The sequence below is a fragment of the Melanerpes formicivorus genome, unplaced genomic scaffold (genome assembly GCF_026170545.1).
Source record: "Melanerpes formicivorus ecotype bairdi unplaced genomic scaffold, bMelFor1.0.p_v2 SCAF_113, whole genome shotgun sequence".
Lineage (NCBI taxonomy): Eukaryota > Metazoa > Chordata > Aves > Piciformes > Picidae > Melanerpes > Melanerpes formicivorus.
Window position 1 is genome coordinate 913,441 of NW_027142465.1, and position 26,692 is coordinate 940,132.

General features: G+C 59.3%; 1 protein-coding gene across 1 annotated transcript in view; it reads left to right on the forward strand.

Moving 5' to 3' along the window:
• MYO1D (myosin ID) overlaps positions 1–26,110 on the forward strand; it is a 236,232-nt gene extending 210,122 nt beyond the window's left edge. Inside the window, 2 exon segments of the mRNA XM_068167175.1 lie at positions 24,992–25,100; positions 25,102–26,110. Coding sequence (XP_068023276.1) covers positions 24,992–25,100; positions 25,102–25,740 — 748 coding nt within the window. The 3' untranslated portion in view covers positions 25,741–26,110.
• The last annotated feature ends 582 nt before the right edge of the window (positions 26,111–26,692 follow it).

Consider the following 26,692-nt stretch of genomic DNA (forward strand, 5'->3'; position numbering starts at 1 on the left):
AGTTGCAGAGAGCAAGAAGGTCTCCCCTGAGCCTCCTCTTCTCCAGGCTAAGCAACCCCAGCTCCCTCAGCCTCTCCTCCCAGGGCTGTGCTCCAGACCCCTCCCCAGCTTTCTTGCCCTTCTCTGGACACCTTCCAGCAGCTCAACCTCTTTCCTAACCTGAGGAGCCCAGAACTGGACACAGGACTCAAGGTTTGCTCTCCTCAGGCTTCTTGTCCCCAGACCTGATTTGCTCTGAGGCTGTGATGACTTTTCCTCATGCCTGAAAATCTGGTCAGACCCAGAAGGCTTCCCTGGGCTGCTGTAGTGCTGATCCAGAGCTGATGTCAGTACTGCTTCAGACTGGGGGCTCCCACGTGGACAGTGCAATGGGATGGAGTTTCTGAGGCAGCAATTTTCCCTGCCCTGTAGGAGCAGAGGCTGCTCACAGCCCTGCATCTTCCACCCATCCTCTCTCTGCCTGCCTGACATTGCTGAAAGCACACAATCACAGAATGGTTTGGGCTGGAAGGGACCTCCAGAGGTCCTCCAGTCCAAGCCCCCCTGCAGTCAGCAGGGGCATCCTCACCTAGATCAGGCTGCCCACAGCCCTGTTGAGCCTCCAGGGCTGGGGCCTCAACCACCTCCCAGGGCAACCCATTCCAGGGCTCCACCACCCTCATGGTGCAGAACCTGCTCCTCACAGCCAATCTGAATCTGCTCTCCTCTGATCTCAAGCCACTGCTCTTTGTCCTGTCACTGCAGGCCTTTGGAAAGAGTCTCTCTTCATCCTTCCTGTAGCCCCCTTAGCTGCTGGAAGGGGAATCCCCCACTTCCTCCTCAGCCTGTGCCCCTGATGACTGCCTGCTGCACTTGCTGCTCTCATCTTCTCTTCTCTGTAGCCCAGGCTCTGTTCTGGGCTAGTGCCCAACCATCCTCACCTTTTGGCTATCCTGTCCTGGCAGGGAGAGGCCAAAGACTTCCACAAAACCCAGGAGTGCTGGGGAAGCTTGATCTGGACACAGGGCAGCAGCCCCTGCCCCTCCTGAGAGCAGTGGTAACCCTGTCCAGACATCACCCCTGGCACCTTGGCCACCTCTGCTGAGGGGACACTGGCAGCCAAAACCACCAAGTCACTCTGTGGCCTGGGTTCTTGTCCCTGAGACCCCAGCACCTCAGTAGCACCAACCTTGATGCTATCTGCTCCTAAGCTTCCCTCTGACCATCTGAGCACTCCCATTTAAGGTCCCTTTCCAAGCCCTGCACCTATGCCTTACCCCTTCAGGCTTCTCCAAAGGGCCCTGGGTGTGCTCTTGCCCCAGGAAGCAAGAGGGAAGCAGCAGCTGGTTCAGAAGTTCAGTCCTGCTGATGGAGCAATGAGAGGTGCCCTGAGTCACCCTGACTTGCTGCTTACCCTTCCCCTTCCTGTCCATCATCCTCTGCCTGATGATTCCTCCCTGCCTTGTTCTGCAGGGTCTGGTTCATGTTTTAAACTGGGAGGCACCTGGCAGGGTGATGTGCTCACAGGAAACACCTTCCTGCCAGCAGTGCCCCTGCTGCCACCTCCCTCCCCATCAGATGCCTCCCAAAGCGGGGAGGGGGGGGGGGACAGCACAAACCTGGGGGGGTGGAAAGAGCACCATGTGTGAGTGGTTCTTCTTCTGGCCATGGAGGGAGGTGTTTTTACCAGGAAGGAGATCTCAGCAAGACTCCTCCACATCGGTTCAAAGGCTGTCATTAATGGGGGGATGATTCAGCTTCCTCAGCTGAAATGTCACAGTGTGGATGCTGGGAGAGGAGGAGCATCTCCCTGGCTGGCAGGACCCGAGCACACCCATCCCCTCTGTGCTAGCCTGGCACCAAGGCTCATCCTTCAGCTGTCAGGAGGAGAGCTGGAGGCTGGAGAGCCCCGAGACTGCCAGAATCACTGGGGGGGGACACTCGTGTGTGCTGCTGGCTGCCCGTGAGCGTGGGACCTCCCTCCGGGCACCGCCATCCAGATCCTGCTTCAGGCAGGGAGGCTGCCTGGGAAGGCTGCTGGGAGAGCACAGCACAAAGCCAGCTCTGGGCCTTTTTTTAAAGGCATTTCTCTCCCCCCTCGAAGCTTTAGCTAATTTCTGCCTTTTCTGCTCAGAAGAGGAGCCAAATCTAGGGCTTCAGCTCCGAGCTGGAAATAGAGAAGGCAGGATTAAGCACAGCGGTTCCAGGTCAGAGGAGCTGGGGAGGGAGATGAGTCTCCTGCTGACAGAGCAAGGTTAGAGCCAGGGCCCGGGGGGTAGAAGCCTCCTTGTTGGAAATCTGCCTTCGGGGTCAGATTAGTTCAGCATCACCACTGGACAGAGCCAGCCAGAGGAGCGGGAAGCCGCTGGCAGCTTCACATGATGTCACCTCGCCCTGCACTAAGTAGGTCACGGTGACAGCCCTGCCCCAAAGCCCTCCGTGCCAGCGCTCCTGCTCTTGCAGCAGCATCGAGCAGGGCCCCCTCCAGAAAACCTTCCAGCCCGGCAGGGAGGAGGATTGGGGCAGAATTAGCCTCTCCGGGGGTGATCCGGGGTGCAGCGCGCAGCGGGCCGGGGAGGCAGCGAGCGAAGCCATCTCTCGTCGTTCTGCATCAGCCCTGGTTGGCTGGCAGCCCTGAAGCATCAGATGGGATGATGAATATCCAGGTTGCTATAGTGACTGGGAGCCAGAGCGCTAAAAGCAGCCCTGCTCCATCTCCCCTCCCCGCACTGGAGCTGGCGCAGGCGGCTCGGGGCCGAGCGAGGGCAGGCGGCAGCGGAGGGGCCAAGCACGGCCCCGCACAGCCCTGCCCTGCAGCTCCCGGCTCGGCACAGCCCTGCCGTGCAGCTCCCGGCTCGGCTCGGCTCGGCACAGCCCTGCCCTGCAGCTCCCGGCTCGGCACAGCCCTGCCCTGCAGCTCCCGGCTCGGCTCGGCACAGCCTTGCCCTGCAGCTCCCGGCTCGGCTCGGCTCGGCACAGCCCTGCCGTGCAGCTCCCGGCTCGGCTCGGCTCGGCACAGCCCTGCCGTGCAGCTCCCGGCTCGGCTCGGCTCGGCACAGCCCTGCCGTGCAGCTCCCGGCTCGGCTCGGCTCGGCACAGCCCTGCCGTGCAGCTCCCGGCTCGGCTCGGCACAGCCCGGCCCTGCAGCTCCCGGCTCGGCTCGGCTCGGCACAGCCCTGCCGTGCAGCTCCCGGCTCGGCTCGGCTCGGCACAGCCCTGCCGTGCAGCTCCCGGCTCGGCTCGGCACAGCCCGGCCCTGCAGCTCCCGGCTCGGCTCGGCACAGCCCGGCCCTGCAGCTCCCGGCTCGGCTCGGCACAGCCCGGCCCTGCAGCTCCCGGCCCGGCTCGGCACAGCCCGGCCCTGCAGCTCTCGGCTCGGCTCGGCACAGCCCGGCCCTGCAGCTCTCGGCTCGGCTCGGCACAGCCCGGCCCTGCAGCTCTCGGCTCGGCTCGGCACAGCCCGGCCCTGCAGCTCTCGGCTCGGCTCGGCACAGCCCGGCCCTGCAGCTCGCAGCTCGGCTCGGCACAGCCCTGCCGTGCAGCTCCCGGCTCGGCACAGCCCGGCCCTGCAGCTCTCGGCTCGGCTCGGCACAGCCCGGCCCTGCAGCTCTCGGCTCGGCTCGGCACAGCCCGGCCCTGCAGCTCGCAGCTCGGCTCGGCACAGCCCGGCCCTGCAGCTCGCAGCTCGGCTCGGCACAGCCCTGCCGTACAGCTCCCGGCTCGGCTCGGCACAGCCCTGCCGTGCAGCTCCCGGCTCGGCTCGGCACAGCCCTGCCGTGCAGCTCCCGGCTCGGCGCAGCCCTGCCGTGCAGCTCCTGGCTCGGCACAGCCCTGCCGTGCAGCTCCTGGCTCGGCTCGGCACAGCCCTGCCCTGCAGCTCTCGGCTCGGCACAGCCCGGCCCTGCAGCTCGCAGCTCGGCGGCGATGTGTGCGGAGCACGACTGAGCTCTGAGCTGTTCGCTGCTGCAGGGCGGCTGGGGACAGCGCCAGAGGGGCCCCGGGGGATGCAGCGCTGACCCCCAGCGCAGGCAGCCGTGGGTGGGATGCGGTGATCCGGGGGGCATCGGCCTCGTGGCTGGCAGCTTTGGGTGGGCTGCAGCTGCGGTGGCATCGCAGCCGGCGCTGCCGGCAGAGCTGAGCTTGTGGCTTCCCTTCCTGCTTGCCTGTGCCGCGTCCCGGCAGGGTCACTCGCACAGACTGACCACAAGGAGTGACTGCAGAAAGAAACCAAAACCGAAAGGAGGAGAGGACATCCAGGGTGGGCACAGTGTTGAGGGTTTGCAGTCATTTCAGGGGATCTTTTCAAAGCTCAGGGGCAGCTTCCCCCCTTGTGTGACCTCTGCCAGGCTCTGAAAATCATGGAATCATGGAATGGTTTGGGTTGGAAGGGACCTGTAGAGCTGACCCAGTGCAGCCCCCTGCAGCCAGCAGGGACAGCCCCAGCCAGGGCAGGCTGCTCACAGCCCCAGACAACCTCCCCTGCACTGCTGCCAGGCATGGGGCAGCTCCCAGCTCTCTGGGCAGCCTGGGCCAGGCTCTCCCCACCCTCACTGCCAAACCTTTCTCCCTTCTCTCATTCTCCCTCTTTCAGCTCAATCCATCCCCCTTTGTCCTGTCCCATCAGGCCCTGCTCAAAACTCTGTCCCCAGCTTTCTGATTTCCCCTTGAAGAGGGAGACTCAGCCTGGAGAGAAGGGAGAAACGTTTGACACTGAGGGTGGGGAGAGCCCAGGAGTCCAGGCCCAGGATGGTCAGGTTGGACATCAGGAAACATTTCTTCACCAAAAGGGCACTGAGCCAGGCTGCCCAGGCCAGTGGTGGAGTCACCATCCCTGGAGAGGTTTAAAAGGTGTTTGGCTGATGAGCTTAGGGCCAGGGTCTGACCGTGGTGTGCAGGGAGCTGGTGGGTTCTGGTTGGCCCTGCTGATGTTAAGGTCTTCTCCAGCCAGGTGCTTCAGTGATTCCAAGCCCTAATTGGGAAGCAGGTCTGCACCCATTACCTGAGTGGTCTTCTATTACTGATGTGCTGGTGCAGGATTGTTGGCACAGCCCCACCAGTGGGCCCCTGCCCCGCTCCTGCTGCCTGCAGCCCAGGGGAGGGAAGCTCATTCTCGGCCCCGTGGTGTTTCTGGGCTCCGGAGCAGCCCTGCGGCTTGCGGCTGCCGGATGCGAGCTGCCTCCCCAGAGCCGTGCCAGGCCTCGGCAGAGCTGGCAGAGGATGACTGACTGGAGGCTGCAGGGGAAGCTGGAGCTCGTGTGTGGGTGCTGCAGCCCGGGAAAGCTGCCGGCGCTGGGAACTGGGTCAGTGTGAGCAGATGAAGGGCAGGCGGCGGCAGGCAGCGGCGGCGGTAACCGGCACCCCCGCAGGCTGCATCCCTCTGGCTGCCCAGAAATGAGGGGCTGCAAACTGGGCACTGCAGCTCACCACGGCCACCTGTGGGGGCAGGGCAGCCGTGGTGCTGCTGAGGATGGTCCACAGCCCCTGGAGCTGGTTCCTCCCCAGCAAGCTCGCTCATTTCAGGATCCATTTCGGCTCTGCACAGAGCCTGCTGGTGCTGCTGGTGCTGCTGGTGCTGCTGGTGCTCCCCCTGCTAGTGCTGCTGGTGCTGGTGCTGCTGGTGCTCCCCCTGCTAGTGCTGCTGGTCCTGCTAGTGCTGCTGGTGCTCCTCCTGCTAGTGCTGCTGGTGCTGGTGCTGCTGGTGGTCCCCCTGCTAGTGCTGCTGGTCCTGCTAGTGCTGCTAGTGCTCCTTGTGCTCCTCCTGCTAGTGCTCCTTGTGCTGCTAGTGCTGCTGGTGCTCCTAGTGCTCCTCGTGCTGCTGGTGCTCCTCCTGCTAGTGCTGCTGGTGCTCCTAGTGCTCCTAGTGCTCCTTGTGCTGCTGGTGCTCCTCGTGCTGCTGGTGCTCCTCCTGCTAGTGCTGCTGGTGCTCCTAGTGCTGCTAGTGCTGCTGATCCTATTAGAATAGAATGGAATGGAATGGAATGGAATAGAATAGAATAGAATAGAATAGAATAGAATAGAATAGAATAGAATAGAATAGACCAGGTTGGAAGAGACCTTCAAGATCATCAAGTCCAAGCTATCATCCAACACCACCCAACCAACTAACCCATGGCACCAAGCACCCTGTCAAGTCTCCTCCTGAACACCTCCAGTGATGGTGACTCCACCACCTCCCCAGGCAGCACATCCCAATGGGCAATCACTCTCTCTGTGTAAAACTTCCTCCTGACCTCCAGCCTGAACCACCCCTGGTGCAGCCTGAGACTGTGTCCTCTTGTTCTGGTGCTGGCTGCCTGGGAGAAGAGACCAACCTCTGCCTGTCTACAACCTCCCTTCAGGTAGTTGTAGAGAGCAAGAAGGTCTCCCCTGAGACTCCTCCAGGCTAAGCAACCCCAGCTCCCTCAGCCTCTCCTCACAGGGCTGTGCTCCAGACCCCTCCCCAGCTTTCTTGCCCTTCTCTGGACACCTTCCAGCAGCTCAACCTCTTTCCTAACCTGAGGAGCCCAGAACTGGACACAGGACTCAAGGGGTGGCCTCAGCAGTGCTGAGCACAGGGCACAAGGACTTCCCTGCTCCTGCTGGCCACACTCTTCCTGCTGCAGGCCAGGATGCCATTGGCCCTCCTGGCTGCCTGGGCACACTGCAGGCTCATGTTCAGCCTACCATCAACCAGCACCCCCAGGTCCCTCTCTGCCTGGCTGCTCTCAGCCACTCTGCCCCCAGCCTGTAGCACTGCCTGGGGTTGTTGTGGCCAATGTGCAGCCCCTGGCCCTTGGATGTGTTCAATCTCCTGCCCTTGGCCTCTGCCCATCTGCCCAGCCTGTCCAGGTCCCTCTGCAGAGCCTCTCCAACCCTCTAACAGATCAACTCCTGCCCCCAGCTTGGTGTCCTCTGCACATTTACTGCTGACTGACTCAATGCCCTCCTCCAGATCATCAATGAAGATGTTAAAGAGCACAGGGCCCAGCACTGCTCCCTGGGGCACACCACTGGTGCCTGGCTGCCAGCTGGCTGTGGCACCATTCACCACCACTCTCTGGGCTCAGCCTCCAGCCAGTTCCTCACCCAGCTCAGAGAGCTGCTGTCCCAGCCAGGGGCTGACAGCTTGGCCAGGAGTTTGCTGTGGGGGATGGTGGCAAAGGCCTTGCTGAGGTGCAGGCAGACCACATCCACAGCCTGCCCCACATCCATGGTGCTCCTTGTCCTGCTAGTGCTGCTGGTGCTCCTTGTGCTGCTGGTGCTCCTTGTGCTCCTTCTCCTGCTAGTGCTGCTGGTGCTGCTAGTGCTCCTTGTGCTGCTGCTGCTGCTGCTGCTCCTTCTCCTGCTAGTGCTGCTGGTGCTGCTAGTGCTCCTTGTGCTGCTGCTGCTGCTGCTGCTCCTTCTCCTGCTACTGCTGAAGCCTCAGGTGCTGGTGAGGATGGGAACAACCTGGCCACCTTCCCTCCTGCCACATCAGTGGGCACCATGGACCCCATGTGTCCCTGCCCAGCTCTCTTGATCCATTTCCTTGCCCCCACAACCCAGCTGCAGGTCTCTGATGTGCAGATCTTCAGCAGGCTGAGGAACTGATGTCAAATGTAAGAGTTTTGGCTGTGGAGACAGTGGGAAATGCATGGAAGTGTGGAGTGGATGAACCCCTGTGGTATTGAGCTGCTTGCAGGGAGCAGGGGAGGGAAAAGCAGCAGAATGTGGCCTGTAGGATTCCCTGCAGTCCTGAGCACTTGAGCTGGGTGTGAGGCAGGTTTGGTGCCTCCTGCTAGGCTCTTGGGTCACTTCATTTCTGCCCTCTGCTGTGCTCTGCTCAGACCTCCCCTGCAGGGCTGGGGCAGCTCTGGAGCCCTCAGCACAGCCAGGGAGCTGGGGGAGCAGGGCCAGAGGAGGCCACAGCAGTGCTGGCAGGGCTGGAAGCCCTCTGCTGGGAGCCAGGCTGAGAGAGTTGGCCTTGGGCAGCCTGCAGAGGAGAAGGCTCCAGGGAGAGCTTCTGGTGGCCTTGCAGTGCTTCAAGGGCCCAGCAGAGAGCTGGGGACAGAGCTTTGAGCAGGGCCTGATGGGACAGGACAAGGGGGGAGGGTTGGAAAGGGCAAGAGGGAGCTTGAGAGTGGAGAGAAGGAGAAAGGTTTGGCAGTGAGGGTGGGGAGAGCCTGGCCCAGGCTGCCCAGAGAGCTGGGAGCTGCCCCATGCCTGGCAGCAGTGCAGGGGAGGTTGGTTGGGGCTGTGAGCAGCCTGCCCTGGCTGGGGCTGTCCCTGGGGGCTGCAGGGCTTGCACTGGATGAGCTCTGCAGGTCCCTTCCCACCCAAACCAGTCTGGGATTCCACAGCCCTGCTGCTGTCCTCCTCCCGTGGCTGGGAGCTGCCTCCTCCACCCCCACCCAGGGCTTTGGAGGCTTTCTTATTTTTCACCTTGCCTGCTGGAGGCAATAAAATATTTAATGTGCTGCTGGTGCCTCTGCTTGGCTTTGTCTGCTGCTGTTTGCCAGCTGCTTTGTCGCTGAGATTGCCTGGGCAGTGCCCTGTGTAAGGGCCTTGCTCATCCAGAAGGGCACTGCCCAGCTTCAGCCAGCTTTTACTCAAGGCCAGGTGACATCAGGCACTGAGTGCTGATGGCATCAGAGGAGAAATAAACCTCAGGATGTCTCCCTCCAGGCAGGAGGCAGCCACAGCCTCCCTGGGCAACCTGTGCCAGAGTCTCCCCAGCCTCACTGCAAAGAATTCCTTCCTCCTCTCCACTCTCAGTCTCTCCTCTCCCAGCTCAAAGCCACTGTTCCTCAACCTGGCACTCCCAGCCCTGGTCTAAAGTCCCTCCCCAGCTCTCCTGGAGCCCCTTCAGCTACTGGAAGGCTGCTCTGAGGTCTGCCTGGAGCCTTCTCCTCTCCAGGCTGAACAGCCCTCCCAGGCTGTGGGCTTGCAGTTTGCAGCCAGCTCCTTCCCTTGCAGATTGAAAAACAGCTTTTGAAAGGCTGCTTCCTGCAGCTGCTGAGCTGATTTGCCTGGACACAGACCACAGGTACAGAAGGGTAGTAGAAACAAGCTGCTGGCTTGGAAGGCCAGCAAAGAATCCCTGGTCTCAAAAGCCACCTGAGTGCAGATGACTTTGAAAGCTCCCAGAGGGAGGAAGGAGCTGCCAGGGCCACATTCAGCTCAGCTTGACCCTTCCTGGCACTAAAATGCCTGCAGGGCTTGCTCTGAGCCTTCCACTCTGGCAATCTGCCTTCTGATCCTGACTTGAGATCTCCTCCCTCCTGTCTGACTCCTTTGTAGCCTCTCTGTCCCATAGCTTTGACCCAGCCTAACCTCTGCCACCACCACCTGAAACTCAGCAGCTCGACCACCTCTGTCTCTAAAGAGGAAGTAAAGGGCTGGAGGCAACATCCTGTTTGGTGCTGTGGCTGAGGGAGACCTCAGAGAGGGTTTCACAAGGCAGGTTTTGCAAAGCCCTGCTGGCTCAGGCTGCTGCTGTGTCCCCTGGGCACACGTGTGGCACAGGCTGGGGGAGCACCCTGCAGGCAGCCCCCAGCTGCTCAGCAGCCCAGGGCAGGGTTCTGCACCCCAAAACGGGGCCTGGGTGACCTCATCCTGCCCTTCTCACCCGTGGCCATGAATCCTGTGGGGTGAAGAGGCTGCCAGGAGGGTCCTGTTTCTGTCTCCTCTGGGTGGGAGGAGAGAGAACCTGCACAGCTCTTGCTGGGAGCCCCAGCACCTCCTGTATCATTGTCCTGCAAGGGGCAGAGGAGCACGTGTGGGCAGAGCAGATAGTTCTCCCCATCCCTCCCCTGCCAGACCTCTCCCCAGCCCTGCCAGGGTGCCTCAGACCCTCCTGCAGCTGACACTTATCTTCCCCCAAACTGGAACCTGTTGTGACCCAGATATGTGAATGTTTATTGCCCATGCTGCAGCCAAGGGCGTTGCAGACCCTGCTCCTTCTTCCTCCCCTCTGTGCCACCCAGCAGGGAGAGCCAGGGCCTGGGGGGGACCCAGATCACCTGCAAACCTTTTGTCACCCACCTGAAACTGCTCAGTGCTGCTCTTGGGCTGTTGTTAGGAAGCAGAGCTGGTCATTTCTGGCAGCCCTCCCCAGTTTCTCCTCCTGCTTTGCAATGATTTCCATCCTGCAGAATGCAGCTGCTGCTCTCCTGGCACTGCTGAGGCCACACCTGGAGTCCTGTGTCCAGTTCTGGGCTCCTCAGGTTAGGAAAGAGGTTGAGCTGCTGGAAGGTGTCCAGAGAAGGGCAAGAAAGCTGGGGAGGGGTCTGGAGCACAGCCCTGTGAGGAGAGGCTGAGGGAGCTGGGGTTGCTTAGCCTGCAGAAGAGGAGGCTCAGGGGAGAGCTTCTTGCTCTCTGCAACTCCCTGCAGGGAGGTTGGAGCCAGGTGGGGGTTGGTCTCTTCTGCCAGGCAAGCAGCAGCAGAACAAGAGGACACAGTCTCAAGCTGTGCCAGGGGAGGTTCAGGCTGGAGGTTAGGAAGAAGTTCTACACAGAGAGAGAGATTGGCCACTGGGATGTGCTGCCCAGGGAGGTGGTGGAGTCCCCATCCCTGGAGGTGTTCAGGAGGAGACTTGCTGGGGTGCTTGGTGCCATGGGTTAGTTGATTAGGTGGTGTTGGATGATAGGTTGGACTTGATGATCTTGAAGGTCTCTTCCAACCTGGTTGATTCTATTCTATTCTATTCTATTCTATTCTATTCTATTCTATTCTATTCTCTGTCACAGCCTCCCTTCACCTGGGGGCCTTCTGCCTTTGTTTTCAGGGCTGAAGCCCCTCACAGGCTGCAGCCAGATGAGCAGCACTGACTTATAGAAGCTGAGTAATCAGAGAATCAATCAGATTGGAAAAGACCTCAGAGATCAGCAAGTCCAAGCTCTCACCCAACAGCTCCTGACAACTAACCCATGGCTCCAAGTGCCACATCCAATCCCCTCTTGAACACCTCCAGGGATGGTGTTCACCTTCCTGGGCAGCCACATGCCAATGGCAAATCTCTCTTTCTATGAAGAACTTCTTCCTAACCTCCAGCCTGAACCTCCCCTGGCACAGCTTGAGACTGTGTCCTCTTGTTCTGATGCCTAATTGGAGACCTAATTGTGGCCTTTCAGGATCTGGAAAGCTGGGGAGGGACTTCTGAGGGTGTCAGGGAGGGATAGGACTGGGGGGGATGGAGCAGAACTAGAAGTGGGGAGATTGAGCTTGGCTGTGAGGAAGAAGTTGTTCCCCAGGAGGGTGGTGAGAGCCTGGCCCAGGCTGCCCAGGGAGGTGGTGGAAGCCTCCTGCCTGGAGGTGTTTGCAGCCAGGCTGGAGGTGGCTGTGAGCAACCTGCTGTGGTGTGAGGTGTCCCTGCCCATGGCAGGGAGTTGGAGCTGGCTGAGCCTTGAGCTCCCTTCCAGCCCTGACAGTTCTGTGATTCTATCTTCTCCCCAACCTTTGCTTCCCACAAAGAGCCAACTTCCTTCTCTGGGATGCACTACCTGCATCCTCAGGCAGGCAGAGCCTGGAAGGAAGCCTGGCTGTAGCCTCCCACTGCTCTCCTCCTCCAGCCCTGGCAGTGAGTGGTTGGCATCTCCAGAGCAGCTCAGACCACAGTGGGCACAGCATGGTCCTGGTTCTCTGCAGCCCTGATGGAGCTGAGGGCTCCACATGAAGATCACCTCCCTGAGAAGGGCTTTGCTGTGTTTTCCTGCCTGTTGCAGCACTCCAGGTCAGCTGTGTTTGCTCCTGGGCCCCTCCTGTCTTTGCCATTTCTGCAGCAATATCTTTATTCAACCCTCAGGCCTTCACCAGAGCTGCCTCTGATCTTGCCCTGCTCCTTCCCTTCTCCCTCCTGCCGGTGCCACGGATGCTTTGTGCTCTGCTCAGTGCTGACAGATGTCTGTGGCCATTTCTGCACTGCTTGCCTTGTGTTTTCCCCCAGGTCCTGCATTCAATGCTCAGTCAGAGCTCTCACATTTCACGGCCCAGCAGGCTGCTTCCCCTCGCAGCCTTCTCCCCTCTGCTGCTTTCCCTTTTGCCAGCATTCAGCCCCTGCCCTGCTGCCAGCCCTGCTCCTGCTCCAGGTTGTGCTGCTCCCATGCACCACAGGCTGTGCCCATGTGATGCCCTCTCTGCTTCTCACACACACTGTGTGCTCACCACCATCACCTCCACCACCTGCCAATCACACAATCAGCCAGGCTGGAAGAGACCTCTGAGACCCTCAAGCCCAACCAATAACCCAACCCTACCTAATCAACCAGCCCATGGCACTGAGTGCCTCCTCCAGGCTCTCCTCAAGCACCTTCAGGGACATCAACCCCACCCCCTCCCTGGGCAGCACATCCCAAAGGGCAATCTCTCTGTCTGGGAAGAGCTTCTTGCTAAGACCAAGCCCAAACCTCCCCTGGCACAGCTTGAGACTGTGTCCTCTTGTTCTGCTGCTGCTTGCCTGGCAGAAGAGACCAACCCCCACCTGGCTCCAACCTCCCTGCAGGGAGTTGCAGAGAGCAAGAAGGTCTCCCCTGAGCCTCCTCTTCTCCAGGCTAAGCAACCCCAGCTCCCTCAGCCTCTCCTCCCAGGGCTGTGCTCCAGACCCCTCCCCAGCTTTCTTGCCCTTCTCTGGACACCTTCCAGCAGCTCAACCTCTTTCCTAACCTCAGGAGCCCAGAACTGGACACAGGACTCCAGGTGTGGCCTCAGCAGTGCTGAGCACAGGGCACAAGGACTTCCCTGCTCCTGCTGGCCACACTCTTCCTGCTGCAGGCCAGGATGCCCTTGGCCTTCTTGGCCCCCTGGGCACACTGCTGGCTCCTGTTCAGCTGCTGTCCACTACTCCCCCCAGGTCCCTCTCTGCCTGGCTGCTCTCAGCCACTCTTCCCCCAGCCTGTAGCACTGCCTGGGGTTGCTGTGGCCAATGTGCAGCACCTGGCCCTTGGATGTGTTCAATCTCCTGCCCTTGGCCTCTGCCCATCTGCCCAGCCTGTCCAGGTCCCTCTGCAGAGCTCTCCAACCCTCTAACAGATCAAGTCCTGCCCCCAGCTTGCTGTCATCTGCACACTCACTCCAGTGAGGGTCAGCCAGCAGGGGTGTGAGGGCAGCTGATAACAGCACTTTGGGTGTGGGGATGGTTTGGAGCAGATCAAGGAAACAGAACAAGAGGAAATGGCCTCAAGCTGCACTTGGGGAGGTTTAGCTTGGATTTTAACGGGGAAAATTTGCCTGAAAGAGTGGTCAGGGATTGGAACAGGCTGCCCAGGGGGGTGGTGGAGTTACCATCCCTAGAGGTGTGACATGGCACTGGGAATCATAGTATCACAGTATCCTAGTATCATTCAGGGTTGGAAGGGTCCACAAGGATCAGCCAGTCCCACCCCCCCTGCCATGGGCAGGGACACCCCACACTAGATCAGCCTGGCCACAGCTTCAGCCAGCCTGGCTGCAAACACCTCCAGGGCTGGGGCCTCAACCACCTCCCTGCACAACCCATTGCAGGGCTTCACCACTCTCCTGGGGAAGAACTTCCTCCTCCCCTCCAGCCTCAATCTCCCCACCTCCAGCTTCATTCCATTCCCCCTAGTCCTATCACTCCCTGAGATCATGGAGTCACAGATGGCATTGGGTTGGAAGGGACCCTCAAAGGTCATTGTGTCCAACCCCCCTGCAGTCAGCAGGGACATCCTCCTCTAGATCAGGTTGCTCGGGGCCCCATCAAGTCTGGCCTTGAATGTCTCCAGGGATGGAGCCTCCACCACCTCCCTGGGCAATCTGTTCCAGGCTCTCCCCAGCCTCCCTGTGCAGAACTTCCTCCTGATGTCCAACCTAGCTCTGCCCTGCTCCAGTTTCAAACCCTTGTCTCTCATCCTGTCCCCACAGCCCCTTCTGAACAGTCCCTCCCCAGTCTGCCTGCAGGTCCCCTTCAGGCATTGAAATGCAGCTCTGAGGTCTCCCTGGAGCCTTCTTTCCTCCTGGCTGAACAGCCCCAACTCTCTCAGCCTGTCCTTGCAGGAGGGTTGCTTTGGGTCATGATTTAGTGGCCATGGTTGGCAGTTGGAGCTGATGATCTTAGAGATCTTTTCCAACCTGAATGATTCTCTGCTTGTAAGGAAGAGCATTGCCACAGCCCTGCCAGGATCACTGAGCCAGGCAACCCAAGGAGCACAGAGGAGCCTCAGCCCACACAGCCAGCTGAGAGCAGTGCCTGTGGCTTGCACCAGCAGGGTGGTGAGAGAGGCTGCTCCCACCCAGAAACTCTGTCTGCACTCAGATGCAGACCTGGGCTCTCCACCACCACCTCCATGCCTGCTGCAGCCAGCCAGGAGCTGCCCTTGGGCTTTGGTAGCAGCAGAAATTATCCTGAGGTTCACTACCTGAAACACCCAGCCTGGGGTTTAGCTCCCACCGAGCTGCCCAGGAGATTTCCCTCAGGAGCTGATCCCAACCTGCCCAGGAGATTTCCCTCTGGGGCTGATCCCAGCCTTCCAAAGAGATTTCCCTCTGGAGATGATCCCAACCTTCCCAGGAGATTTCCCTCTGGGGCTGATCCCAGCCTTCCAAAGAGGTTTCCCTCTGGGGCTGATCCCAGCCTGCCCAGGAGGTTTCCCTCTGAGGCTCATCCCAACCTGCCCAGGAGATTTCCCTCTGGAGATGATCCCAACCTTCCCAGGAGATTTCCCTCTGGGGCTGATCCCAACCTTCCCAGGAGATTTCCCTCAGGAGCTGATCCCAACCTGCCCAGGAGATTTCCCTCAGGAGCTGATCCCAGCCTTCCAAAGAGATTTCCCTCTGGGGCTGATCCCAACCTGCCCAGGAGATTACCCTCTGGGGCTGATCCCAGCCTTCCCAGGAGATTTCCCTCTGGGGCTCATCCCAACCTGCCCAGGAGATTTCCCTCAGGAGCTGATCCCAGCCTTCCAAAGAGATTTCCCTCTGGGGCTGATCCCAACCTGCCCAGGAGATTTCTCTCTGGAGATGATCCAAACCTTCCCAGATTTCCCTCTAAGGCTGATTCCAACCTTCCAAAGAGATTTCTCTCTGGGGCTCATCCCAATCTTCCAAAGAGATTTCCCTCTGGAGATGATCCCAACCTGCCCAGGAGATTTCCCTATGAGACTGATCCCATCCTTCCAAAGAGATTTCCCTCTGGGGCTGACCCCAACCTTCCCAGGAGCTTTCTCTGGGGCTGATCCCAACCTTCCCAGGAGATTTCTCTTTCCCCTTCACGTTCTGCTGGCAGTGCCATGCCTGGCTGCTGGCTGCCGGCATCTCTCCCCTGGCAGAGCCTCTGCCCACTCCTGGCTGTCTCAATCTGCTGCAGTCACTGCTCAGAGGAGCTCCTCTCCTCTCCCACCAGATGCCCAGCAGCAGCATCCCTCCCTGCCTCCTGATTGCTGTGACTTCTGCTGGTGTGCAGCTTGCAGCAGGGCTGGTGAGGAGCCAGAGCTGCCAGCAGACAGGGCTGGGCTGGGGCAGAGCCGTGCTTGGTGCCCACAGGAGCCTCCTGAGCGTGTGTCTGCACAGCAGGCAGCACAAGTGTCTCAGGAGCCTGTCGAGGCTGTACTAAAATAGAAGCTGATGTCTGGAACAAGTTCTCCTCTAGCCAGGGTGAGTCTGGTGGCAGCTCTGGAGGCTCCTGGCCAGCTCGCCGGTGGAGCTGCAAGGAAAGGCTCTCCCACAGGCAGCCCCAGCACCTGCCTGGGCTGGGGGATGCTCTGAGTGTGAAAGCAAAAGGATGAGAGAGAGGCATAGAATCGTGGAGTCATGGAACATGAGAGGTTGGAAGGGAGCTCCAGAGCTCATCCAGCCCAAACCCCCTGCCAGAGCAGCATCACCCAGGGCAGGGCACACAGAACACATCCAGCTGGGTCTCCAGAGGAGACTCCACAGCCTCTCTGGGCAGCCTGCTCCAGGCCTCTGCAGCCTCACTGTGAAGAAGTTTCTCCTCATGCTGAGCTGAAACCTTCAGTCTTCAAGTTTGTAGGAAGGGCTTCTCCAGGCAGGAAAAGGAGGTGATGTGCAGGCAGCTGCTGCCTGCTGGGGGGAGGGATGAGCCTGGGCACTGCTTAAGAAACTGGGTCTGGACCAACACAGGATCCTTGAAGCAAGGAGATCCACAGGGTGAAGGAAGGAGATCCACAGGGTGAAGGGAGGAGATGCACAGGGTGAAGGGAGGAGATGCACAGGGTGAAGGGAGGAGATGCACAGGGTGAAGGGAGGAGATGCACAGGGTGAAGGGAGAAGATGCACAGGGTGAAGGGAGGAGATGCAAAGGGTGAAGGGAGGAGATGCACAGGGTGAAGAAAGGAGATGCACAGGGTGAAGGGAGGAGATGCACAGGGTGAACCAAGGAGATCCACAGGGTGAAGGGAGGATATGCACAGGGTGAAGGGAGAAGATGCACAGGGTGAAGGGAGGAGATGCAAAGGGTGAAGGGAGGAGATGCACAGGGTGAAGAAAGGAGATGCACAGGGTGAAGGAAGGAGATGCACAGGGTGAAGGGAGGAGATGCACAGGGTGAAGGAAGCAGATCCACGGGGTGAAGGGAGGAGATGCACAGGGTGAAGGGAGGAGATGCACAGGGTGAAGGGAGGAGATGCACAGGGTGAACCAAGGAGATCCACAGGGTGAAGGGAGGATATGCACAGGGTGAAGGGAGAAGATGCACAGGGTGAAGGGAGGAGATGCAAAGGGTGAAGGGAGGAGATGCACAGGGTGAAGGGAGGAGATGCACAGGGTGAAGGGAGGAGATGCACAGGGTGAACCAAGGAGATGCACAGGGTGAAGGAAGGAGATGCACAGGGTGAAGGGAGGATATGCACAGGGTGAAGGGAGAAGATGCACAGGGTGAAGGGAGGAGATGCACAGGGTGAAGGGAGGAGATGCACAGGGTGGAGGGAGGAGATCCACAGGGTGAAGGAAGCAGATCCACAGGGTGAAGGAAGCAGATCCACAGGGTGAAGGGAGGAGATCCACAGGGTGAAGGAAGCAGATCCATAGGGTGAAGGAAGCAGATCCATAGGACAAACCAAGAGAGCCCCAGGATGTGGGAGGGAGCTGCACAGGCTGCCAGAGGAGCCTGCAGGAGGCCTGCCCTGGTGGCTTGCTCACCTGTGGCTGCAGACCACAGGTTTGGAGAGTTGAGGCTTATCTGCAGTGCAAACTCCATTTTCAGCCCAAGGCTGAGTGGAACTGGGCCTCACCTCTGCCTTTGCTGCCATCATGGATTGCTCAGGGCCTTGCTCAGCCCCTGGCAGTCAGCCCCAGAGGTGTCTTCACTGTGCACCCCTTGTCTGTGGAAGACTTTGGTGGACCTCCAGGATTGTGCTGGACCACCTCCACCTCTGACTCTTCTTCTGGGGTCTCAGTTCTGCAGGGATCTGGGGAAGCAGCTCCCCAGCTGTGCTCCTTGCTGGGATCTCCTTGCAGCAGTGAGGTGCAGGAGGTCTCTTGGTCCAGCTTGCTGGCTGGTGCAGGCAGCTGGTTTCTCCCTTTCAGTCACTAAAAAGCTCTCTTAGTGCAGGGCAGCCAGCAGCTCCCTGCCCTCCTTGCTGCTGCACCAGCAGGACTCATGCTGATGTGGCTGGAACCTCCCTCTCTGGAGATGTTCCTGGAGAAGAGGAGGCTCAGGGGAGACCTTCTTGCTCTCTCCAGCTCCCTGCAGGGAGGTTGTAGCCAGGTGGGGGTTGGGCTCTTCTCCCAGGCAAGCAGCAGCAGAACAAGAGGACACAGTCTCAAGCTGTGCCAGGGGAGGTTTAGGCTGGAGGTGAGGAAGAAATTCTTCCCAGCAAGAGAGATTGGCCACTGGGATGTGCTGCCCAGGGAGGTGGTGGAGTCCCCATCCCTGGAGGTGTTTAGGAAGAGCCTGGCTGAGGCCCTTGGTGCCATGGTTGAGTTGCTCAGATGGTGCTGGGGGAGAGGTTGGACTGGATGAGCTCTGAGGTCTTTTCCAACCTTACTGATTCTGAGTCTATGGTATTCAAGACCTGCCTGGATGTGCTCCTGTGTGATCTGCTCTGGCAGGGGGGTTGGACTGGATGATCTCTCCAGGTGCCTTCCAGCCCCTGCCATTCTGTGATAGTTTGTGAACCCAAGCTGATGTTTCCTCCAGCACCTTCCCTGCTGGCCACTGCCCAAGCACAGGAGCAGCATTCAAGAGGCTCAGGCTCCCAGCACATGGTGCTGCTTGTGGAGCTGGTGGCAGGGCTCAGAGTTGGGTGGCCCAGGACAGGGTTTGTAACCCTGCTGCGTTCTGTGGATGCTGTTCAGGAGCTGTTCTGCCTCCCCAGCAGAAGGTTCTGAGGCTGAAAGTTCTTCTCATGTGCAGAAAAGCATCACATGCTGAGGTGTGGATGAGGGCTGCCCTGGTGGGAGCTGGCAAGCATGGGCAGGGAAGGGAAGCTTCTGTTTAAAGGAAATGTTAGGTGGGGTGGAGAGCAGAGAATCTCCTCTGATGCTGCTCTGCTTTGCCTCTACTCTGCTCTTGTGAGACCCAATCTGTGTCCAGCTCTGGAGACCCCAACATAAGGACTGTTGGAATGGATCCAAAGGAGGCCACAGCAATGCTGGCAGGGCTGGAAGCCCTCTGCTGAGAGAGTTGGCCTTGGGCAGCCTGCAGAAGAGAAGGCTCCAGGGAGAGCTTCTGGTGGCCTTGCAGTGCTTCAAGGGCCCAGCAGAGAGCTGGGGACAGAGCTTTGAGCAGGGCCTGATGGGACAGGACAAGGGGGAATGGTTGGAAAGGGCAAGAGGGAGCTTGAGAGTGGAGAGAAGGAGAAATGTTTGGCAGTGAGGGTGGGGAGAGCCTGGCCCAGGCTGCCCAGAGAGCTGGGAGCTGCCCCATGCCTGGCAGCAGTGCAGGGGAGGTTGGTTGAGGCTGTGAGCAGCCTGCCCTGGCTGGGGCTGTCCCTGCTGGCTGCAGGGCTTGCACTGGATGAGCTCTGCAGGTCCCTTCCCACCCAAACCATTCCATGGTTCTCCAGACCTCACTCTCCCAGGACATTGGTTCCACCTGGGTGTGTTGAGTTGATTCTCCTCATTCCAGCAGGAGCTGGGGCCCAGAGAGATTCAACTTCTTGCTGGAGGTCCCACAGCCACAGGGCTCAAAATCCATCAAGGACCTTTTAACTTCCAAGCCTGAGTCCTGCTGCTGGTCCAAATTCAGGTTTGTCCTCCCCTGGTTGGGGTCCTTGTCACTGTGCAAGAGTCCACAAGGGGCTGGCAGCCAGGGCTGTCCTGTCTGCTCTGGTGAGAGAGGGGAAAGGAGAGGAGAGTTGTCAGCTCTGCTCCCTGAGACAGACACTTGGTGCCAAAGCTGCTTTCCAGGCACATGACTGCAGAGAGGCTGCGCTCTGTGCACAGCTCCTGGCGCTAAGACAGGGCAAAAATAGCTCCCTAAGCAGGATTGGTGCCTGGGCCACCGAGGCAAGGGAGGAGAGGCATTAAAGACCTGGACAGCGTGAGGGCTTCTGTGCTGCTGCCCTGACAGGGCCCCCCCCACCAGCCAACTAACTCAACCAACCCAACCAACCAACCAACCCAACCAACCAACCAACCAACCAACCCAACCCACCAACCAACCCAACCAACCAACCAACCCAACCCACCAACCAACCCAACCCAACCAACCAACCCAACCAACCAACCAACCCCCAACCAGCCAAGCAACCAACTCAACCCAACCAACCCAACCCAACCAAACCAACCAGCCAAGCAACCAACCCAACCCAACCAACCAGCCAAGCAATCACCTCAACCAACCAACCCAACCCAACCAACCAACCAACCCAACCCAACCAAACCAACCAGCCAAGCAACCAACTCAACCCAACCCAACCAGCCAAGCAATCAACTCAACCCAACCAACCAGCCAAGCAATCAACTCAACTCAACCAACTCAACCCAACCCAACCCAACCCAACCAACCAGCCAAGCAATCAACTCAACTCAACCAACTCAACCCAACCCAACCCAACCAACCAGCCAAGCAATCAACTCAACTCAACCAATTCAACCCAACTCAACCCAACCAACCAGCCAAGCAATCAACTCAACTCAACCAACCAACCCAACCCAACCAACCAGCTAAGCAACCATCCCAACCAATCAACCCAGCCAATCAGCCAAGCAACCAACTCAACCAACCAGCCAAGCAATCAACTCAACTCAACCAACCAACCCAACCCAACCAACCAGCCAAGCAACCAACTTGACCACCCACCCCAACCCAACCAATCAGTCAAGGAACCAACATAACCCAACCCAACCAACCAGCCAAGCAACCAACTCAACCCAACCAACCAGCCAAGCAACCAGCCAACCTACAAACTATCCAAGCCAACCAACCAACAAACCCAACCACCCACCCCAACCAGCCAGCTAACCAGCCCAAGCAACCATCTAACCAACCCACCAACCAACCCAACAAACCACCCACCCCAACCAACCAGCTAACCAACCCAACCGACCATCCAACCAACCAACCAACCAACTAACCCAACCTAACCAGCTAACCACTCCAACCAACCAGCCAACCACCTAACCAACCCAACCAACCAGGCAACCAGCTAACCAACACAACCAACCAAGTAACCCCACCTAACCAGCCCAAACAACCAACCCAAACAACCAACTAACTCAACCAACCAGCCAATCAAGCCAACCAACTAACCTAACCAATGACCCAAACAACCAGCCAACCAACCAACTCATGCAACCAACCACCCAACCAACCCAAACAACTAGCCAACCACCCAAGCAACCCAAGCAACCCGAGCAACCAATCAACCAGCCACCCACCCAACCAACCACCCAGCTAACCAACCAACCCAGTCAACCTACCAACTAACCCAACCACCCAAACAACCCAATCAACTAACCCATGCAACCAACCACCAAACCAACCCAACCAACCACCCAACCAACCACCCACCCAACCAATCCCACTAACCCAACCAACCAGCCAATCAACCAACCCAACCACACACACAACCTACCACCCAACCCAACCAGCCAGCTAACCAACCCACCCAACCAACCAGTCAACCAACCAACCACCCAATCAACCCAACCCAACCCACCAGCCAGCTACCTAACCCAACCAACCAACTGGTCAACCAACCAACCCAACCAACCCCCCAATCAACCCAACCAACCCAACCCACCCAACCAACCAACCAGCCAGCCAGCTAACCAACCAGTCAATCCAACCAACCAACCCCCCCAACCAACCCAACCCCCAGCCATTCCTGTGTCTGGGAGCAGTGAACACCTTCCCTGTTTGGAGGCTTCACCAGAAGGCCTCTCAGGGGCTGTGCTGTGCCCTGCGGAGGTCTCTGTGTCAGGGACCCAAAGCAGCCTCTGCTGCAGGGGGGGGTCTGGGCTGCCTTGGGCAGGATGCTGTCACGGCTTGAGTCAGACCAGGCCTTGGGTCTGGGAGTGATATGCAGCAGAAAAGAAGCCCAGAATCTCCTCCTCGGTGCATGGAGAGCCTTGAGAGGTGCTGGAGTCTGCCCCAGGGTCTCTAAACCACTCCTGCTGGAGAATCATAGAACCATTTGGGGTGGAAAAGACCTTTGAGCTCAGATGAGAAGCTCAACAGGAGCCAGCAGGGAGCACTTGCAGCCCAGAGAGCCAAGCAGAGCCTGGGCTGCAGCAAGAGAAGTGTGGCCAGCAGGGCCAGGGAGGGGATTCTGCCCCTCTGCTCCACTCTGCTGAGACCACAGCTGCAGCTCTGGGGCCAGCTCTGGAGCCTCTGTGCCAGGAAGGCTCTGGAGGGGCTGGAAGGTGTCCAGAGCACGGCCAGGAGGAGGAGCAGAGGGCTGGAGCTGCTCTGCTGTGAGCACAGCCTGAGGGAGTTGGGGTTGTGCAGGCTGGAGAGGAGAAGGCTCCCAGGAGACCTCCTTGTGGCCTTCCAGGATCTGCAGGGGGCTGCAAGCAAGCTGGGGAGGGACTTCTGAGGGTGTCAGGGAGGGATAGGACTGGGGGGGATGGAGCAGAACTAGAAGTGGGGAGATTGAGATTGGCTGTGAGGAAGAAGTTGTTGCCCAGGAGGGTGGTGAGAGCCTGGCAGAGGCTGCCCAGGGAGGTGGTGGAAGCCTCCTGCCTGGAGGTGTTTGCAGCCAGGCTGGAGGTGGCTGTGAGCAACCTGCTGTGGTGTGAGGTGTCCCTGCCCATGGCAGGGGGTTGGAGCTGGCTGAGCCTTGAGGTCCCTCCCAGCCCTGACAACTCTATGATCCAGTCCCACCATTAACCCAGCACTGCCTGGGGGCACCACTCTCCCAGGGCACCACTCCCCCAGGGCACCACTCCCCCAGGGCACTAAGCAGGTCACCTCAGAAATGCTAGGTGCTGAGGCCTCGATGGGTTCTCTGCTCCTGCTCTGGCAGGGGTTGGACTGGAAGCTCTCCAGAGGTCCCTTCTAACCCCTAACCTCCTGTGGTCTGTGACCCTGTGACTGGAGTGCAGCTGGGCTCACAGGAGAGGTTTCCCAAGGGCCAAGTCCCTCTTTCCCTCTTCCCCAGGCTGGTGTCAGCTCTGGGCTGTGGATCTGCTGCAGGTTTCTGCTGACTCAGTCTCTCCCCTCCTGGTCCCAGGCTGTGCTGAGTTAGTGACTGGGGCTTGGCCACACCTCAGCTCCAGCCCTGCCCAAGGCAGCAGCCAGGCCTGGCTCCGGCTGGTGCAGAGGGGACATTCCTAGTGACACACAACAGTGCCTTCTGTGGCCTTCAGCACAGGGAGACAACCTCCTGGGACTACCTCCTGGGCTGCCCTGACCCTGTTTGGCTGGAGCAGAGCTGTGCAGGCCTCCAGCCATGCTGCTCTGACGTCCCCCCTGGCAGTGACCCTGGCAGGCAGAGGCTCCTGCTGTCACTCAGGAGAGTTGTTCTTAGCACCAAAGCTGAGTTCAGAGAGTTAAAAGCAGTGACACAGTTTTGGCCCAGCACTGGTGCCCTGCAGCATGGTTGCTCTGTCTGTCTGTCTGTCTGTCTGTCTGCCTGAGGGAATGGCACCAAACCAAGCCTCCCTGTGACTCTTCCAGCTGGTTCATGCTGTACCTTTACCCTCTGAGCTCAGACCAGGAGGTGTCATCATCACTGTGGGCACTACAGAGCAGGAGCCTTGCTCACAAGGTCATCTGCTGAGCACATTTCCCCCCACCAGGCCTTTCACAACCCTGCTTGTGCTTTGCCTGATATTCCCCAGGGGCACCAATCCTGGAGCCAGAGCCCCTGGGTCCCTGTCTGCCTGCATGGGGGATGTTCATGAGGGGGAGCAGGGCTCCACTGAGCCCCAAAGCCAGGCTTGGAGCTGCAGCCTGTGCCTGGCTGGGGATGTGGCCAAGAGGGCCAAGGGCAGCCCTGGGTGCACTAAGTGTGGCCAGCAGGTCTGGAGAGGTCCTTCTCCCACCTTTACTCTGGTGAGACCACTCCTGGAATGCTGTGTCCAGTTTGGGGTTCTCCAGGTCAAGGGGACAGGGATCTGCTGGAGAGAGTCCAGTGGAGGCTACAAGGATGACTATGAGACTTGAAGCTCTGCTGGGAGGAGAGGCTGAGAGCCCTGGGGCTGTTCAGTGCGGGGAGGAGAAGGCTGAGAGGGGATCTGATCAATGTCTATCAATAGCTGAGGGCTGGGGGTCAGGATGAAGGTGCCAGGATCTTTGTGGTGGTGCCCAGTGGTAGGACAAGGAGCAACAGGCACAGGCAGGAACTCAGGAGAAAGCAGGAGTCCATCATCAGTAAATTTGCTGATGACACCAAGCTGGAGGCAGGAGTTGATCTGCTGGAGGGTAGAGAGGCTCTGCAGAGGGACCTGGACAGGCTGGGCAGATGGGCAGAGGCCAAGGGCAGGAGATTGAACACATCCAAGTGCCAGGGGCTGCACATTGGCCACAGCAACCCCAGGCAGTGCTACAGGCTGGGGGCAGAGTGGCTGAGAGCAGCCAGGCAGAGAGGGACCTGGGGGTACTGGTTGATGGTAGGCTGAACATGAGCCTGCAGTGTGCCCAGGCAGGCAGGAGGGCCAATGGCATCCTGGCCTGCATCAGGAAGAGTGTGGCCAGCAGGAGCAGGGAGGTCATTCTGCCCCTGTACACTGCACTGCTTAGGCCACACCAGTCCAGTTCTGGGCTCCTCAGGTTAGGAAGGAGGTTGAGCTGCTGGAACGAGTCCAGAGAAGAGCAACAAAGTTGGTGAGGGGCTTGGAGCACAGCCCCTGTGAGGAGAGGCTGAGGGAGCTGGGGCTGCTTAGCCTGCAGAAGAGGAGGCTCAGGGGAGACCTCTTGCTCTCTGCAACTCCTGCAGGGAGGTTGTAGACAGGCTGATGATGGTCTCTTCTCCCAGGCACCCAGCACCAGAAAAGAGGACACAGTCTCAGGCTGCCCCAGGGGAGGTTCAGGTTGGATGTTAGGAAGAAGTTCTACACAGAGAGAGTGATTGCCCATTGGAATGTGCTGCCTGGGGAGGTGGTGGAGTCGCCGTCATTGGAGGTGTTCAGGAGATGACTTGCTGGGGTGCTTGGTGCCATGGGTTAGCTGTTTGGGTGGGTTGGATTGGTTGATGGGTTGGGACACGATGATCTTGAAGGTCTCTTCCAACCTGGTTTGGTTTATTCTAATAAAGGAGGAGAAAGTGCTAGATGTGAGGAGGAGGTTCTTCACCATGAGAGTGGTGAAACCCTGGAATGAGTTGTCCAGGGAGGTGGTCGAGGCCCCGTCCCTGGGGGTGTTTAAGAGCAGGCTGGCTGAGGCTCTGTCCAGCCTGATCTAGTGTGGGGTGTCCCTGCCCATGGCAGGGGGGTTGGAACTAGATGATCCTTGTGGTCCCTTCCAACCCTGAATGAAACTATGAAACTATGAAACTATGAAACTATGAAAGTGGTTTGGTGTGAGGGAGCTGGAGCCCCGGAGCAGGCTGCCCGGAGAGGCTGTGGAGTCTCCTCCGGCGAGATTCCAAACCGGCCTGGCTGTGATTCTGTGTGCCCCTGAGCCCCTCTCCCGGCCTCGCACCGGTGACCACATCCCAGCGCCCTGCCTGACTCTCCTCCCGTTTCCCTCGGCAGTGAGAAGCGAGCCCTGCAGGTCAGCGTCACCAACCCGGTGCAGTGCAGCCTGCACGGACGGAAGTGCACCGTCTCCGTGGAGACCAAGATCAACCAGCCCCAGCCGGACTTTCACCAAGCACCGCTCCGGCTTCATCCTCTGCGTGGCCCGGGCAATTAGCTGCCGCTGCGCCCCGCAGCGCGCCCGGGGGGCACCAGCCGCCGCCCGCCCGCCCCGAGCGCCGCACTGCCGGGGGGGCACTGCCCGAGGCTCGGCTGTGACTCGCTTGCTGGGCCTCCAAAGAGCTCCAAAGCCAGAGCCTCAGCAAACCCAGATTCAGGAGAGGGCTTTACCACCACATGCAGCTGTGGCTCAGAAGAGCCCCTGGCCTGCATCCATCTCAGGAAGCAGGCCAGGACGGCAGGAAAGTGCTTCTGAATTAGTCCAACCCAGCATTTATAGGTACTTGCCCCCCTGCCCTCCCCTCCCCACGCTGATTCCTTGCACCCTCTTCTCCATTTTTCCTCCCCTGTGTCAGTCTTTTTGCAATATTGTGCAGCCTCCACTGGAGGAACCAAAGATCCCAGGCTCAGGGAGCCTGGGTTTGCAAGACCAAATCCTGATGGAAACCGGAGCCAGGTCTGGGAAGGAGAGCTGGCTTCCCTCACCAGAAGACACTCCACGCTCCTCCAGCCCAGCTAGCACGCCTGGGGTTGGGATGGAACATGGAGACCACCTCCAGACTGCTCTCCTGCCTGGAGTTCATTAACCTGTCCGAGGCACCTTGGTTGGAGACAGCTCCAGCAGCAGAGAGCAGAGGGGGACTCAGTGCAGCTCCATTCCTGCATCGCTTTTGCCTTAATTACTCTCTCCAGGGACCCAAAACCCACTGGGATCCCACTTGGACCAAGTGGCCTTGTGGACTTTTGAGGTGCTCCACCTGTTAGTCCCAGCACTGAGCTCCAGGGAGGGCTGCAAGGACCCTGCTGCCCTGGGTCCCCCTGGAAGCACCTGGAGCTTGGGGGGGGCTGCAGCTGCCTGGCTTGCACTGTGTGACGCCAACCCTGGGGCACCTCCGTCCGTGCCAGGCGAGGGGGCTGCAGCCCAACTGCCCCATCCCAGCTCTTCCCAGAGTTATCCATGGGGCCTCACTGGCTGCGGGTGTTGGGGCACTGAGCATCCACCTTGGCTTGTCTGGTGGCATCAGGCTTCCTGCCCCCCACGTCTGCCTGCCCCAGATAACCTTGGCCTTGGTGTTCAGGGGAGGGCCCTATCTACTCACCAGCGTTTTGGTTCCCCTGCTTAACAGCTGCTGCCCTGGCTTGTGAGCAGAGAGGCCCTGGGACCTCGTGGGGCTGGGGGGATGGTGTGTCCCAAGTCCTGGCACTGCTGGTCAGGTCAGGATTGCCAGCCTGTCAGCCACGGGGGATCTTCATGGCGACCCCACCTCAGTGCCCACCTGTCCCCAGCCCAGCCATGAGCAGGGAGCAGATGTTTGGGCATTTGAGGGATCAAAAAGCCTGGAAGAGGCTCTCTGCCTACAACCAACCTGTTGGTGAAAGGCTTCCCAAAACCATGGAGAAGGGGCACCCGGACAGGTTGCTGCAGTGTTTGCACCTGACCCCACACCAAGAGCCGAGGCTGGGGGTACCCTGGCTGTAGAGCAGCTCTAGCTCTGCACTTAGGTGGGACAAGCTTAATCCCTCTGTGCTCTGTGCTGA